Here is a 16,623-nt window from a genome sequence, read left to right as displayed (position 1 = left end):
CATATACATATGTCATATGGATGTACCTCCTCTGACGTGACTTGTTTGTACCAAATATAGTCGTATGTAATTTTTGAATCTTTTAAATCTCAGCCTTTAAAAATTCTGTTAAACGGTGTCAAAATTGTAGATTATGTGAGTGCATGTTATGGCTCGTTTGTCCCTTATTTTAGTAATAGTATACACAGTAATTAATAGATAGATGTATCCAGCACAGATCGACCTTTGTATTTCATTCATATCGGTGCAATACAGATTACAACCCATTAATGCATGATAAGGAAAGGAAATGGCCAATAAAAATATTGACGAAATATTTAATTTCGTCCAGATCCAGGGTAGATGCAGAGCATGTACCAAAGATTGACGCGATGACTTCATTTCAAATCAAAAAAAAAATAGATTAACGCGAAGACTTAAGTAGAAGATGCATATGTAAACTAGGCATACGAAACTAGTGTCCATATGCACTGGACTCGGGCTCTCAGTACGGGAAGCCGGCGTTGGGTTGATGGAGCCCCTGCTGCACCGTCTCCATCCCGGCAGTGAACTCCGGACGCGGCAGCATCACATCAAGCCATTGATCTATCTCCTTGTCTAGCCCTGCGTCGAACCCCGGCGGCTTAGGCATCGTCATCTGCATCTGCTCCGTATCTATCCCGGCGGCCAACCCCGGCGGCGGAGGCATCTCCTGCACATCCATCCGGGCGGCGACCACCTGAGACGGAGGCAGCGGCGCCATCACCATCTGCTGCATATCCATCGCGGCCTCGAACCCCTGCTCCTGTGGCGGAGGCGCCAGAAACTGCAACTCCATCCCGTCGTTGGCGGTGCCGCTGCTGCTACCGTACTCGAAGGTGCTGCCACCGAAGATCCGGGGCGGCGGCGGCGGGGCCACCTCCGCCATGCGGCTCATGTGGGCGTGCATCGCCTCGAGCAAGAACCTGGTTGGCGCGATCGGAGACGCGTCCTTCATCTGCATCAGCGCGGCGAAGAAGGCCGCCATGTCCTCGTCTCCCATGTCGCGCGCCTTGGGGTCGAACCAAGCCGCTATCTGGTCCCCCGCAGAGCGCTCTTTCGCCATGGCCTTATCCGTGCGCTTGGTCCGCTTCTTCAACTCGGCCAGCTCCGTGCGCAGCTCGTCGAACTCCTGCTGCAGCTTCTCGAGCTTCTCGTCTTCGCCGGCAGCGCCCTCCCCCGCGAGCAAGCGGTCGTCGGCAGCGCCCTCCTCCCTCGCGCCAGCCCCCGCAGCCTCCCCCGCCAGGAAGCGTTCCACGACGGAGTCGACGGAGGGGTGGCCGAAGGAGAAGGCCCTGCCGCGGGGAGAGAAGGCGAGGGCGGCCACCTGGGCGCCGGTCAGGACAGCCAGATCCGTGGCCTTGCTGAAGAACCCCTGGCGGCGCTTGGAGTAGCAGACGAACCGGGCATCCTCCTGCTCGATCCGGCGGATGACGATCTTCTTCCGGCCGCTGCCACCTCTCCGGTTGGGCGCCGCCATTGCTCGCTTGTTCGGTGGCTAGCAAAGCGTCCGGAGAGGAATCCCTTCTTCGCTGGGCTACGTACATTAAAACTGGTGATTGGCAATGAGATACGATTGGGTATGCGCTGAGCTGTATACATTAAACTCATGCGTCAAAGGATAACTACGTACACCCTATTATTTAGAAACTATTCCTTCGCACCCACCAACGACCTTGCACGACAACAAATCACAGTAAACCATGCAACATACCGCGTCCTCCAAGCCCGACAGTTCGGTCCACCAACAAATCGGTTTGGTTCGGTTCTGTTCAGTTATAACCCAAGTCACCTAATACTTTTGGGGGAGGAAGAAATTGAGAGTCAAAAGCTTGGGCAAGTAAAGTAAATACGAGCTGATGACCAAATCAACCGTAAGATGCATACCGCACAATGGTTCTGGCCGGAGGAATTAATGCTAAGAGGAAATGACAGACGCGTCGTCATCCTTGGAGCTCCTGTCCCGCGAAAGAGCAGCGGTGCTCGTGAGCAGACCAACGCAAAAGAGCGATGAGCACACCAGAGCCATGGGTGCCGCTGGCCACCAACGCTCAGTTTGCGTGAGTTGAGAAAAAAGGAGGCCGCGGTGCCAGCTGTGCAATTGAGCGAGAATTGTTGTTCGAGTTCCAAAGGTAGACTAACTCCGATCAGTCCATCTCTCTTATCACCTGTGAGTATCCACAAAAGCTGTGTGGGCAAAACACCGCCCCTTATCGAAGAGCCAAACCTTCAGCAATGAATGGGTCTAAGACTCCTCAAGCCCCGAGGAACGCCGGATGAGACCGGGCTACACCTCCCGCTCCTCCTTTCATGCAAACAAACTTTTCTGTATGAGTTGGACGTACGAGCCAAATTTTGAGATGGTGCGTCCAATGAACATTTTTTTAATCAATTGGACGTACGAGCCAAGTTTTTTTTGTTTTGAGGGGAGGGGACGTATGAGCCAAGCTTTGAGATGGTGCGTCCAATGAACCTTTTTTCCTTTTCACAAAAAAACTCATGGATCGTCGATCGCGTTTTGACTTGGATCCAAAACAAATCCTATGTGAGTTGTTTTGGAACTCTTTTCCTTTCTTTTTTATGGTGATCGAGACTAGAATTTGTTTTTTTTTAACCCAAGCAGGATACCGTGGCCTCACCATTGTCCCACCGACGTCTTCGTCCAGCCAAATCTAATTCGGATTGCTCTACTGGGTCAAAAAACAAGGGATCGGCATGTTGTATGTATCCTTCGCCCTTATTTTAAGTTCAGGGAGCAGGGATAACATTTCATGCACCCATTTAATCGCCTGCATCGGATCATACCCATCACGATCACCGATTGCGACAAGACCAAAGAGTAAACTGTATAATTAATAAATGGGGATGATCTTGCATCTATCACCATCTGAAAACATCTTATCCAGCAAGATATCGATGGATCTAGCCTCGGTAAATGAAGATCAAACCGATCCTTAACATCAGTCCAGAACTTGTTTGCGTGAATGCAGCGGATGAGCGCCATTAGTCTTTGTGCATGTGTGCATGTGTAGACGTGTTAATTATTAAATTAATTCTACTTGGTACATACTGGTCAATCAATAAGGGCCGTCGGATCGGCCCAAGGGAGGCGGGATCGGAGAGCAATCCGTGGGATGGGGTGATTGACCAATCGCAAGCAAGCAGCAAAACTATCAATTCTTTTCTTTTCATTCACTCACAAGGAAAGGAAAGAAAAGAAAAGAAAAGAAAAGAAAAGAAAAGAATCCCCAAACGACGCAGCGCCTCGATTCATTCATTCATTCATTCATTCCGTTCCCTTCCCCACATCGCCGCCTCGTCTCCCACATCGCCGCCGGCCATGGCCTCCGCCCTCTCCCTCTTCCTCTCCCTCATCGCCGCCGCCCCCACCCTCTCCTCCTCCTCCCCTCCCCTCTCATCACAAGAGAAGAGAAGAGAAGAGAAGAGAAGAGGTCAGGCGGCAGCGGCGGCGGCCCAGATCCGCCATGGTAGCCCAGGGCCTCGACGGCCAGCGCGCGCCGGGACATGGCCTCCGACGACGCGGCCGTCAATCCAAGGTACTCGACGGGGATGCAGCTTCCTTGTGCTCTGCTCGTCCGGGCGGTTCCGCGCCCGACCGCCATGGAGCTTCCTCTTCCTCCACCTGCTCCGCGATTTGCACCACGCAGCTACTCTCTCGCCCGCCCACCTTCCCTCATTTGGTTTCCTTCCTTCCTTCCTTCCTTCCTTCCTCCGTGTCTGCTCGGCTAGGGTTCGTTCTCTGCTGGTGCTGCCTGCGCCTCTGGTCTGGTGGATTAATTAAATCTCATGCCTTGTGCCTTGTTGGTTGGTGGAGATCGGTTCCTTCCTCATTTTGATTTTGATTTTGATTTGTTGGACACACTAGAAACTGGATCAACAAGATTGGCCGTGTGTAATGCGGATTGGGGGGGATGTACACTAGTACGAGTAGGTTTCATATTTTCAAATGCAATGAGTAGAGATTCATCAAATCCCTCCTCCTCACTTGTTATGTCCAATTTGCTTGCTGCACTATATTGGACGTGTGAAAACTGAAACTTTGATCTAATATGATTTTCGCTGTGCATTTCCCCTAAATCTGTCTAGACCAGCAAATCGATCGATCCAAGTGAGAAATTAACAAAGTATCGGTTGAACTACACCGAGCTCCACCAGCCCTGCTTGTTTATTCTACCCAACCACTTGCTGTTTATTCTACATTGCGGCTCTAGTTCATCAATTGCATGCCTACAGCTAGTCAGTTATATCATACAATTTTATATTGCCGCGCCAGCGCTTTTCATACATTTCTTTATGGCTTATTGTTGTAAGCACCAGAATCAAATAAAACATATTTATTGCGGTGATGGCTGCAAGATAGTATTTGCCATGTATTTGCCCCTCTGCTAGTTTTTAATTTATTGCAAGATAGCGATTTTGTTCTGTTAGCATTTCTCCGAGGATTAATAAAACAAGGATGTGCTATGCCTTTCATGATGGAATCCTAAGATTTTAGCGGTCTAACTCGCTCTAGTGAAATTATTTCCATTTTCTAACTATTGCCCACTGCCATTGCATATATGTCTATCTTATTATCAGTGTAAGAAGATCATTTTGTACTTACTTAGCTTAAACTGTAATTATGAAAAAGTTCCCTTTTTTAGACAAGAATGTTCGCCGAATATTGACTAGCTGCATGGCAGGTGGACCGTGGCTGCTCCGAACGGTTGACTTTACCACTTGAGCTTACTTGGAGTTCACCTTTTGCAAAGTGGCATCCTCAAGAAGCCGCGTGATATTCGGCATCGGCTACAACTGCGATGAGTAAGTCCTCTGTCCCCTCTCTACCCTGCTGGCCGTCGACACGAAGGTGTTGCTTCTGGTGATTTGCTTTTAGTGGTGATGCTATTTAAGCCCTGGTTGTGGTTTTCGCGTCCTGTTTATGCCCATGCTATGGTTAATCATAGGGTTCCTGGTTAGCACTGCCGTTGAATTTATTTGATTTCTCACAGCCTATAATCATGGTTTCAGTTTACCACTATAAACTGGTTGTGCTTCTTATGAAGTTTACTTGGCCTAGGTTTGGTTATAGGGTCCTGGTTATGTCTGCCTTAAGTTCATATATGTGGTCTGGTGGTTATGCATTATTTGCTTGCTGTTAATATTTTTGATAGGGGTTTTCTTAGTTTTGGAGTTAAAACATGCTACTATCTACTCCATGATACTTGAGGCATCATTCTTTTTGATTGACGTTGTTATTTCATTCATATGGTCTTGAGCGTTGGTAATGCTGTCTTTTATAGCAGGTTATTTGTTTCCCAGACAACGTGAGCAAAAACGTACCAAAAATAGAGATGAAACTATATGGTGTTCATTATTAGGGGAAAGTTTCATTGCATTTAGTACAACACTGATGTTGGTTTCTGAGTCAGGAAGCTAGCTAGTTATTTTGTCTAGTATCTCCTGGTCTGATTTGTTTAGGCTCACAATGAGCTCCAGCAGCCCTGTTCGTAGTCAGTCGCGTGTGCCACCTTCAACCCAAGATCCAACCCCTCCAGCTTTAACCCATCATCCGCTGCCACTACTGCTAAAGGCTGGATGTCTAGTGCATGTTTAGTTGAGGTAGAAATATTCTACCCTACCACTTGTTGTTTATTGTACATGGCGGCTGTAATTCATCAACGGATCCCTGCAGCAAGTCAGTTATATCAAACAAATTTTATATTGCCGTGCCAGTGATTTTCATATTTTTTTGATGGCTTATTGTTGTAAGCACCAGAATCTAAGACATATGTAATGCGGTGATGGCTGCATGACCGATTGTTTCTCGGTTCTTCACCATGTTTTTGCCCCTTTGCCATATTTTTTTATTGTAAGAGAGCTTCTTGTCCTGTTCGCATTCGCTTAGGATTAATAAAACAATGATGTACTATGTTATTCATGATGGGATCCTGAGATTTTAGCGACCTAACTCACTGTAGTAGAATTATTTCAATTTTCCAACCATTGCCCAGCACATGTCTTATTATCAACATAAGAAATCATTTTGTATTTACTGAGTTTAAACTGTCATTATTAAAAAGTTCCCTTTTTTTAGATAAGACTGTTCACCGAATATTGACTAACTGCATGGCAGGTGGACCGCGATCGCTCCGAACGTTGAATTCACCACTTGGAACTTACTTGGAGTTCACCTTTTGCAAAGTGGGATCCTCAAGAAGGCGTGTGATCTTGGCACTAGCTAATACTCTGATGGGTAAGTCCTCTGTCCCCTCTCTATCGTGCTGGCCATCAAGCCGAAGGTGTTGCTTGTGGTCATTTGGTTTTAGTGGTGATTCTGTTCAAGCCCTGCAGCTAAGTTATATCGTACAATTTATATTGTTGCGCTAGTGTTTTTCATATATTTGTTGATGGCTTATTGTTGTAAGCACCTGAATCTAATAAGACATATGTAATGTGGTGATCGCTGCATGACCATTTGTTACTTGGTTCTTCACCATGTATTTGCCCCTCTGCCATTTTTTTAAATGATAGCTCATGTCCTGTTTGCATTCGCCGAGGCGAGGATTAATAAAACAATGATGTACTATGCCTTTCATGATGGTATCCTGAGATTTTAGCGGTCACTGCCACTGCATCTGTCTGCCTTATTATCAGTATAATAAATTGTTTTGTATTTACTGAGTTGAAACTGTAATTATGGAAAAGTTCCTTTTTTAAGGTGAGATTATTCAGCGAATATTGACTAGCTCCATGGCAGGTGGACCATGGTGGCTCCAAACGGTTGAATTCGCCAATTGAACTTAATTGGAGTTTACCTCAAGAAGGTGTGTGATATTTGGAATCGGCTACAACTGCGAATAGTAAGTCCCCTGTCCCCTCTCTACCGTGCTGGCCATCGAGCCAAAGGCGTTTCTTTTGGTGATTTGCCTCTTGGTGGTGAAGCTGTTCAAGCCCTGGTTGTGGTTTTGGCATCCTGTATATGCCATGCCTTGGTTGATTACGGGCTTCCTGGTTAGCAGTGACGTTAATTTCATTTGATTTCTCGCTGCCTATAATCATGGTTTCAGTTTATCACTATAAACTGGTTGCGGTTGCTATGAAGTTTACATGGCCTAGGTTTGGTTATAGGGTTCCTGGTTATGTCTAACATAAGTTCATGTCCGTGGTCTGGTGGTTATGCATGATTTGCTCGCTGTTAATATTTTGATAGGGGTATTCTTTGTTTTGGAGTTAAATCATGCCACTGTCTACTCCATGGCACTTGAGGCATCATTCTTTTTGCTTGATGTTGTGATTATATTCATATGGTCTTGAGCGTTGGTAACACAGTCGTTGATAGCCGGTTATTTGTTTCCCAGACAACCTGAGGAAAACCGTATCAAAAACAGAGATGAAAATATATGGTGTTCATTTTTAGGGGGAATTTCATTGCATTTAGTACAAAGCTGATGTTAGTTTCTGAGTCAGGAAGCTAGATAGTTATTATGTCTAGTATATCCTGGTCTAATTTGTTTAGGCTCACAATGAGCTCCACCATCGCTGCTCATAGTCAGTCGTGTGTGCCACCTTAAACCCAAGACCACTTGTCCAGCTTTAACCCATCTTCCGCTGCCACTACTGCTAGGTGCTAGCTGAAGGCTGGATGTCTAGTGTATGTTTAGTTGAGGTAGAAATATCGTACAATTTTATATTGACGCGCCAGTGCTTTTCATATATTTGTTGATGGCTTATTGTTGTATAAGCACCAGAATCTAATAAGACATGTAATGCGGTGATGGCTGCATGACGATTTGTTACTTGGTTCTTTGCCATGTATTTGCCCCTCTGCCATTTTTTTATGGCAAGATAGCTCTTGTCCTGTTAGCATTCCCCAAGGATTAATAAAACAATGATGCACTATGCCTTTCATGATGGAATCCTGAGATTTTAGTGGTCTAATTCGCTCTAGTAGAATTTTCTAACCATTTCCCACTGCCACTCCATATATCTGCTTTATTATCAGTAGAAGAAACCGTTTTGTATTTACTGAGCTTAAACTGTAATTATGAAAAAGTTCCCTTTTTTTATAAGAATGTTCGCCGAATATTGACTAGCTACATGGCAGGTGGACCGAGCCTCCAAATGGTTGAATTTACCAGTTGAACGTACTTGGAATTCACGTTTTGCAAAGTGGCATCCTCAAGAAGGCATGTGATATTCGGCATCGGCTACAACTGCGATGAGTAAATCCTCTGTCCCCTCTCTATCGTGCTGGCCATCGGACGAAGGTGTTGCTTCTGGTGATTTGCATTTAGTGGTGATGCTGTTCATGTCCGTGGTCTAGTGGTTATGCATGATTTGCTCACTGTTAATATTTTGATAGGGGTTTTCTTAGTTTTGGAGTTAAATCATGCTACTGTCATTGATAGCAGGTTATTGAGGCATAATTCTTTTTGCTTGATGTTGTGATTTTATTCATATGTCTTGACTCTTGAGCGTTTGTAACACTGTCGTTGGTAGCAGATTATTTGTTTCCCGGACAACCAGAGCTAAAATTTACCAAAAACAGAGTTGAAAGTATATGGTGTTCATTATTAGGGGGGAGTGTCATTGCAGTTAGTACATCGCTTATGTTGGTTCCTAAGTCTGGAAGCTAGCTAGTTATTATGTCTGTTATCTCTTGGTCTGGTTTGTTTAGGCTCACAATGAGCTCCACCAGCCCTGCTCGTAGTCAGTCGCGTGTGCCACCTTCAACCCAAGATCCACCCGTCCAGCTTTAACCCATCATCCGCTGCCACTACTGCTAGGTGCTAGCTGAAGGCTGGCTGGATGTCTAGTGTATGTTTAGTTGAGGTAGAAATATTCTACCCTACCACTTGTTATTTATTGTACATGACGGCTGTAGTTCATCAATGGATGCCTGCAGCTAGTAAGTTAAATCATACAATTTTATATGTTTGTTCCAGTGATTTTCATATTTTTTTGATGGCTTATTGTTGTAAGCACCAGAATCTAATAGGACATATGTAATGCGGTGATGGCTTCATGACCGTTTGTTACTCAGTTCTTTGCCATGTATTTGCCCCTCTGCCATTTTTCTGTTGTAAGAGAGCACTTGTCCTGTGTTCGCATTCGCCTAGGATTAATAAAACAATAATGTACTATGTTATTCATGATGGGATCCTGAGATTTTAGCGGCCTAACTCGATGTAGTAGAATTATTTCAATTTCCCAACCATTGCCCAGCACATGTCTGTCTTATTATCAGTGTAAGAAATCATTTTGTATTTACTGAGTTTAAACTGTCATTATGAAAAAGTTCCCTTTCTTAGATAATATTGTTCACCGAATATTCACTAACTGCATGGCAGGTGGACCGCGGTGTCTCCAAACGGTTGAGTTCACCACTTGAACTTACTTGGAGTTCACCTTTTGCAAACTGGTATATCCTCAAAAAGGCGTGTGATTTTGGCACTGGCTACTATTCTGATGGGTAAGTCCTCTGTCCCCTCTCTATCATGCTGTCGATCCAGCCGAAGGTGTTACTTGTGGTCATTTGGTTTTAGAGGTGATTCTGTGCAAACCCAGGTTGTGGTTTTTGCATGACGTACTCATGTTAAAACCAAAGTACAAAACTGCTGCTATAGAACTATGGTTTATGGTGGATTTTATCATGAATGCAACCTCAAAACTGGAAAACTCCTACCACTTGCTGTTTATTGTATATGGTGGTTGTAGTTCATTAATTGGATGCCTACAGCTGTCTGTTATATTGCACAATTTTATATTGATGTGCCAGTGCTTTTCATATATTTGTTGATGTCTTATTGTTGTAAGCACCAGAATCTCATAAGAAAATTGTAATGCGGTGATCGCTGCACGACCATTTGTTACTTGGTTCTTCGCCATGTATTTGCCCCTCTGCCATTTTTTTATTGTAAGATAGCTCATGTCCTGTTTGCATTCGCCGAGGCAAGGATTAAAAAAGCAATGATGTACTATGCCTTTCATGATGGAATCCTGAGATTTTAGCATAGATTAAAATAGCCCGTGAAATAGCCGCGATAGCTGCGCTATAGCTGCCCGGGAGCCTCGCCGCTACGCTGTGGCTGCTGCCGCGAAATCCTCCACATATCCCTCTAAATGGCTCAAAAATCAGCAAAACCCTCCAGAATCATCTCTCCCACCAGAATTGTTTTTGCTATTTGCCTTATTATCAGTATAAGAACGTGTTTTCATTGAGTTTAAACTGTAATTATAAAAGGTGAGATTGTTCAGCAAAATATTGACTAGCTCCATGGCAGGTGGACCATGGTGGCTCCAAAAAGTTGAATTCACCACTTGAACTTACTTGGAGTCTACCTTTTGCAAAGTGGCATCCTCAAGAAGGCGTGTGATATACGGAATCGGCTACAACTGCGATGAGTAATTCCCCTGTCCCCTCTCTACTGTGCTGGCCATCGAGTCGAAGGTGTTTCTTGTGGTGATTTGCTTCTTAGTGGTGAAGCTGTTCAAGCCCTGGTTGTGGTTTTGGCATACTGTATATGCCATGCCTTGGTTGATTATAGGCTTCCTGGTTAGCAGTGCCATTGATTTTATTTTATTTCTCGCTGCCAATAATCATGGTTTCAGTTCATCACTATAAACTGGTTGCGGTTGCTATGAAGTTTACATGGCTTAGGTTTGGTTATAGGGTTCCTGGTTATGTACGGTTGTTATGTCGTTGGTCCAGTCATTATGCATGATTTGCTTGCTGTTAATATTCTCGATAGGGCCTTTTCTTAGTTTTGGAGTTAAATCATGCTACTGTCTACTCCATGGCACTGAGGCATAATTCTCTTTTCTCGACATTGTGATTTTATTCATATGGGCTTGAGCGTTGGTAACACTGTCGTTGATAGCAGGTTATTTGTTTCCCGGACAACCTGAGCAAAATGTATCAAAAATAGCGATGAAATTGTATGGTGTTAATTTTTAGGGGGAAGTTCCATTGCAGCTACAACATCGTTGATGTTGGTTTGTGAGTCAGGAAGCTAGCTAGTTACTATGTCTAATATCTCCTCATCTGATATGTTTAGGCTCACAATGAGCTCCACCAGCCCTGCTCATAGTCAGTCGCGTGTGCCAAACCCAGGATCCACTTGTCCAGCTTCAACACATCTTCCGTTGCCACTGCTGCTAGGTGCTAGCTGAAGGCGGGATGTCTAGTGTATGTTTAGTAGAGGTAGTTTATCAATTGGACGCAAGCAGCTAGTTATAGCATACTCCCTCCATCCGAAAAAGCTTGTCCCTCAAATGGATGTATCTAGCACCAAGTTAGTGCTAGATACATCCATTTGAGGGACAAGCTTGGGACAAGTTTTTCGGATGGAGTGAGTACAATTTTATATTGATGCGCCGGTGCTTTTCATTAATTTGTTGATAGCTATTGTCCTGTTAGCATTCGCAGAGGCTTAATAAAACAATGATGTACTATGCCTTTCATAGATTGAATCTTGAGATTTTAGTGGTCTAACTCAGTGTTGTAGAATTATTCCCATTTTCTAACCATTGCCACTGTCACTGCATATATCTGCCTTATTATTAGTATAGGGAACCATTTTGTATTTATTGAGTTTAAACTGTGATTATGAAAGGTTTGGTTATAGGGTTCCTGGTTATTTCTAACTTAAGACCATGTCCTTGGTCTAGTGGTTATGCATGATTTGCTTAAAAGGGCAGCCCGCTGCACGTAGCTCCCTCTTGCGCAGGGTCCGGGACAGAGTCCGACCACTTTGGGTCTATTGTACGCATTCTTTCCCTGCATTTCTGCAAGAGGCTGTTTCCAGGACTCGAACCTGTGACCTCATGGTCACAAGGCAACAACTTTACCGCTGCGCCAAGGCTCCCCTTCATTTATGCATGATTTGCTTGCTTAGTTTTGGAGTTAAATCATGCTACTGTGTACTCCAAGGCACTCGAGGCATATTCTCTAACCAAGAGGCATGTGTTGTGTAGGTGTTGTGCAATTTATACTTAGGTGGCACTTGGTTGGAGGGCGAGGTTGGTTTGCTCTAGGATATTCCCAACCACGTGGTTAGGGATAGCCTATTTTTGTTGTTTGGTTTGGTTGGATAACTATGTTGTTGTTTGGTTAGAAGGATTAGATTAGAAGTGGTTAGGGATAACTGTTTGTGTGTGTTTGTTTGACAGTATGAGGAGTAGATGGTTGCTGTGGTGAATCTTTTTGCTTGACGTGGTGTTTTTATTCATATGATCTTGAGCGTTGGTAATGTTGTCATGGATAGCAGGTTATTTGTTTTGCGGACAACCTGAGCAAAAACGTACCAAAAACAGAGATAAAATTATATGGTATTCGTTTTTAGGGGGAAATTTCATTATTACTAGCAGGGCTATTGCCATCGCGACTTTACCCATGTTAAAACCAAAGTATGAAACTGCTGGCATAACAACTCTAGTTTATGGTGGATTTCATCATGAAAGCGACCTCATAATTGGAAAGTGCAGACATGAAATCTGTGTCAATTAGAGCTACCAAAAAGGGCAGTCAAATGACCTCCTTTTCATTTCGGACAGATATTTACATATTTCAACATTAGTGCAGGAAACTAAAAAAACAGAGCCCAGTTACAAACTTATGAGCATGGATTTCGAGTCGCTCGACTAGTCGCGACTTGTCGACGACTAGTCTATTAGTCGCAAAAATATGTTCGACTCGGGTTAGTGTCGACTCGCGACTCTGAGTCGCGACTAGTCACAACGCAGGCTCGACTTCTTCCGAGTTGCTGCCCCAGAGCGACTCGCATGAGTCGCGACTCGAAAACCATGCTTATGAGAGGAGTTTTGGGAGCCGGCAAGCCCTGTACGGTCATGCCAATCGTGGGGATGCACCGTGTCATGACGGAGACGTAAGGCAGCAGCGGGATACGCACGCAGGTGCATGACAGAGCCACAGAGCCACTTTGTGGTGTGCACTGTGGATTCTTCTTCCTCTCCGACTCCTCCTGACTTGCCCATCCGGTGGCCCTCATTCTTCTTCCAGGACCGCATAGCTGGTAATTAAATGGTTCCCTCTTCTGCTCTCTCTCTTTCATGTTGTCTGCATGTCCATGGCCATCAGTCGTGGTTAACTTTGTTTTGTGTTGGCCATCGTGCCATGGTGACTTCCAAGGGTTTTATGATCTGTGATGCAACATTTTTGCTTCTCGATTTCGAGGTTTTAGTGGATTTTTTACCTCAAGACCACATAGCAGTTCATTGTGGTGCACCTGCAAAGACTTAATAGCAGCCCACATTCATTTCGTTGGAATATTGTTGCTGTGATCATCTGTCTTGTTGTCACAGTATTTGTTCTTTGCTAGATTCCTTGTCTAGTATGTTCTGCTGCCTATGCGTGATCATATAGAGGATTCCTTTTTGCCTCCACGAAACATACGATCCTTTATTTTTTTTCTGTTAGGAGATATACAAATGGGATGACTTCATGGTTGTGAAATGCTTAGAATGCAGAAAATGGTTGCCAATGAGATAATTTTGTCCCGAAACATTTTGTTGCATACATTATTTATAACTGGATATACTCTTCTTCAATCTCAACCCAAACAGAAGTGGTAGGGTCTCTTTTGTTTGTCGGTGATGTTTAGTTTGAAAAATGGTCAATGACTTGGGTTGCAAAATATCGGTTGAAAGTAGAGCAGAAAACATATAAGTTCCGTAAGCATATTTCATTTTTCCAACTTGGATTTTGTTTATTGCAAGATAAAAACAGTCCCGTCTACTGATCATTGAGTTGCTTTGCATGTTTAAACATGTAACCAAGCCAACACGAAGCACCTCCTATGGTACAAATGAATTTGATATACACGTCAAATGCACTTTAGTTTTGCAACAATGGCATACATATACACTCATGACTTGTTTATAGGCAAAATAAGTTTCTTTCTAGGCAGTCATCTATGGTATTCTATTCTATTTTATTTTTTCTGTTCAGAGTAGATAGTTTGCACCAACTCTTTGCGGTCGGCTGGACTGTGTCATATTGCCTAACTCATTGTTCCTAGTAGGGCGTCTCTGACTCATTTCAAAGCTCAGGGTATGCATGATGCCCCTGTTCTGTTTAAGATCAATGTGTTGATATTATTAGTTGTAAATCTGTATATGTGCATGTGCATAGTACATGTGCCATTGTTCTAGCTCAGTCAGAGTTTCCTGATAAAATTTTGTCTATAGCCTTGTTTTGTTTAACCCTTTCCCCTTCTTTCAGGTTATGTAAGCAACAGATTTTTCTATAGCCGATCCTTCGAGGTTATGTAACCTCTAAAACCTCGACTTCCGCAACAGCGGCTACCTCTTCCTCAGTAAGGCGAGTCCATGGTCTCTCTCTCTCGGTCCGGCTATTGGTTGCTGACTCTGGTGGTGGTCTTCCAGCCACCACAATCTTATTACTGTGGTTATTTGTCTTGTTGAATATGTCACAATACTTGTGCTTCGCAAGATTTCATTGCTACCATGTTGTGCTGTCCATGATTATATAGAGGATTCCTTTCTGCCTCCACGAGAGATATGATTTTTTTCTGTTAATGGCAATGCTATTCGTCCATAGCACTTGACAACACGTTGGTTGAGAATTGTTGTACATGTTAGGATTCATGCTAGACTATTCTCGTGGATGACAATCTCCTAGATTATTTAGATATATTGCTTTAGTGTGGTTTATAGTCATGCTCCTGATGTTGCCGAGGACATCATTGGGTCGTACCTCAACCTCGAGGCGATGATGACGCCGACTCACCGCACCAGGTGGCTCTCTACTCAAGTAGCGGAACTACAATACGAAAGATGGGCAGGCCAGTACAAAGGAAATCCACTATTGTTTTCTTTCACAGCATAGTCTACTCACAATCCTCCGCCGTATACTCTATGGGCTGGGCGGGCCATGGCCTATTTTTGTAACAGGTAGCTCCGCCAGTGCTCTGCTCTGCCCTCCCACGAAGATGTTTTTTTTTCAAGTTATTGCTGCTCTGCGACTAGCATAGTTTCTAGACACTCGCACCGTGCTCCTGTTCACTGTGGACTAGTTTCTAGCTTTAGCCTAGTTGCTACTGTTAATCGACATAGTCTCCAATGTTCCTCGTTGGTTTAAACTTTTCGGTTAGCAATTCACTCGCTCGCTCAGTGCACTCGAAACCTCGTCCATTCCCTCAATTACTAACTTGTAAATACAATGTGCAGTTCTGAAGAGAGCAACCTGCACATCTCTTTCTTTTTGTTAATAATTCACTCACTCAGTAAGTGCACTCGGAACCTCCTATGTTATGTACTGATGGTCCTTCATTCTCTCAATTATTAACTTGTAAATACATGAAGGTGTTATACTGAACCACCATTTTATATCTTGCCTTTTTGCTGCTTATTGTTAAGGTGTGTGTAGATGGGCTGTTGTAGCATAGATACTACATTGTTCTCCTCCTCTACATTCCCTTATTGCAGCCAATTGCTGACCCTCTGTTTGATTGAAAAAAATTGTAGCAGGGATCGATGAGCAACTTTGCCTAGCACTAGGCCAACCTGTGTGGGACCTATCATATCCAAGATGATGGATGGGACCGGTGGTTTTTGTGATTTTGCTCGCCAAGCCGCAACCATGGAAGTAGTGATGTCTGGTCTCGGCTACAACTACGTAGGTTAGCTTTTTTTCACATGGTTCAAGTATTTAGAGAGAGCTATCTTTTATGCGAAATCCACCATTTCTATGTGTTGTCCTATTTGTTGCTTGAACCGTTAAGTCTTGTGTAGAGATGCTTTAGGATACTTTCTCTGTATGCAGCCACTTGACCCTGTTTTCTTGGCAATAAAACTGTTTACTGCAGTGATCGAAGATCAACCCAGCCAAGTTGTCCAAATAAGCATGGATGGTGTCCTGCAGAGTATCCGTCCATCCATCTCTAAGAGGAATAAGCAGAATAATCAAAGAAGATGGCGATCTATATGAGCTGATGGGTTCATCGGAGGATGAGAAGAAGGGCCTCTTCTCTTCACCAACACAAAGATCACTCAAGCACAGGTACCCCCAATTCATCCCCAGCAAATCTTAATCGGTCTTATGGTTACCCTGGGACTAGGAGGTGCATACAAATATCATTCGAAATTAGGATGAACATCCATCTGTAGTGATGGGATTGAACGATGCATGGCCGCGGGATTCAATGGACTTCCTTTAGATTTGTGTGTTCTGGTTTGACCATGGTTGTGACTACAAACATGCTAGTTCTGCTTCTGAAAATTCATGACTGAAAAAACTGTTGTGTAAAATCTGAGCCTTTGCATTTTGGGAAAAGGAGTTGAACATATTTGAGACTCTATACCTTCATCTCTTCCATATGTTTTGATCTGGTTCTGGTTTCTTTGTGCTTCTTGACTTGTTGCACTTTCGAGATCCTCGTCGTGTTTATGTTTTCGACCAGAGTGTAGTATCACCCTGCTTCTTTGACCTCCTGAATATAACCATGATTCTTTGCGCCACAACTGCAGTCACGGAGACCTCCCCGTCGTTGTATTTGGTGGATTCAGTTCATGCAAGCAAGCACACCGAGGATGGCTGGCTTGCACTCCATTTCAGGGGGA

The 16,623-nt window shown here is 44.0% G+C and overlaps 1 protein-coding gene and 1 pseudogene across 1 annotated transcript; one reads left to right on the top strand and one right to left on the bottom strand.

Annotated features, from left to right (window-relative positions):
- Positions 1–385: 385 nt before the first annotated feature.
- On the bottom strand, positions 386–1,498 carry LOC123067072 (MADS-box transcription factor 47-like). The gene has a single exon (XM_044490023.1). The coding sequence runs from the start codon at positions 1,496–1,498 to the stop codon at positions 485–487; it is 1,014 nt and encodes a 337-aa protein (XP_044345958.1). The 3' UTR covers positions 386–484.
- Positions 1,499–16,240: 14,742 nt separating this feature from the next.
- LOC123073045 (uncharacterized) lies at positions 16,241–16,323 on the top strand (annotated as a pseudogene).
- Positions 16,324–16,623: the final 300 nt, after the last annotated feature.

Source organism: Triticum aestivum, chromosome 3B (assembly GCF_018294505.1).
Source record: "Triticum aestivum cultivar Chinese Spring chromosome 3B, IWGSC CS RefSeq v2.1, whole genome shotgun sequence".
Lineage (NCBI taxonomy): Eukaryota > Viridiplantae > Streptophyta > Magnoliopsida > Poales > Poaceae > Triticum > Triticum aestivum.
This window is presented reverse-complemented; position numbering and strand designations above follow the sequence as displayed.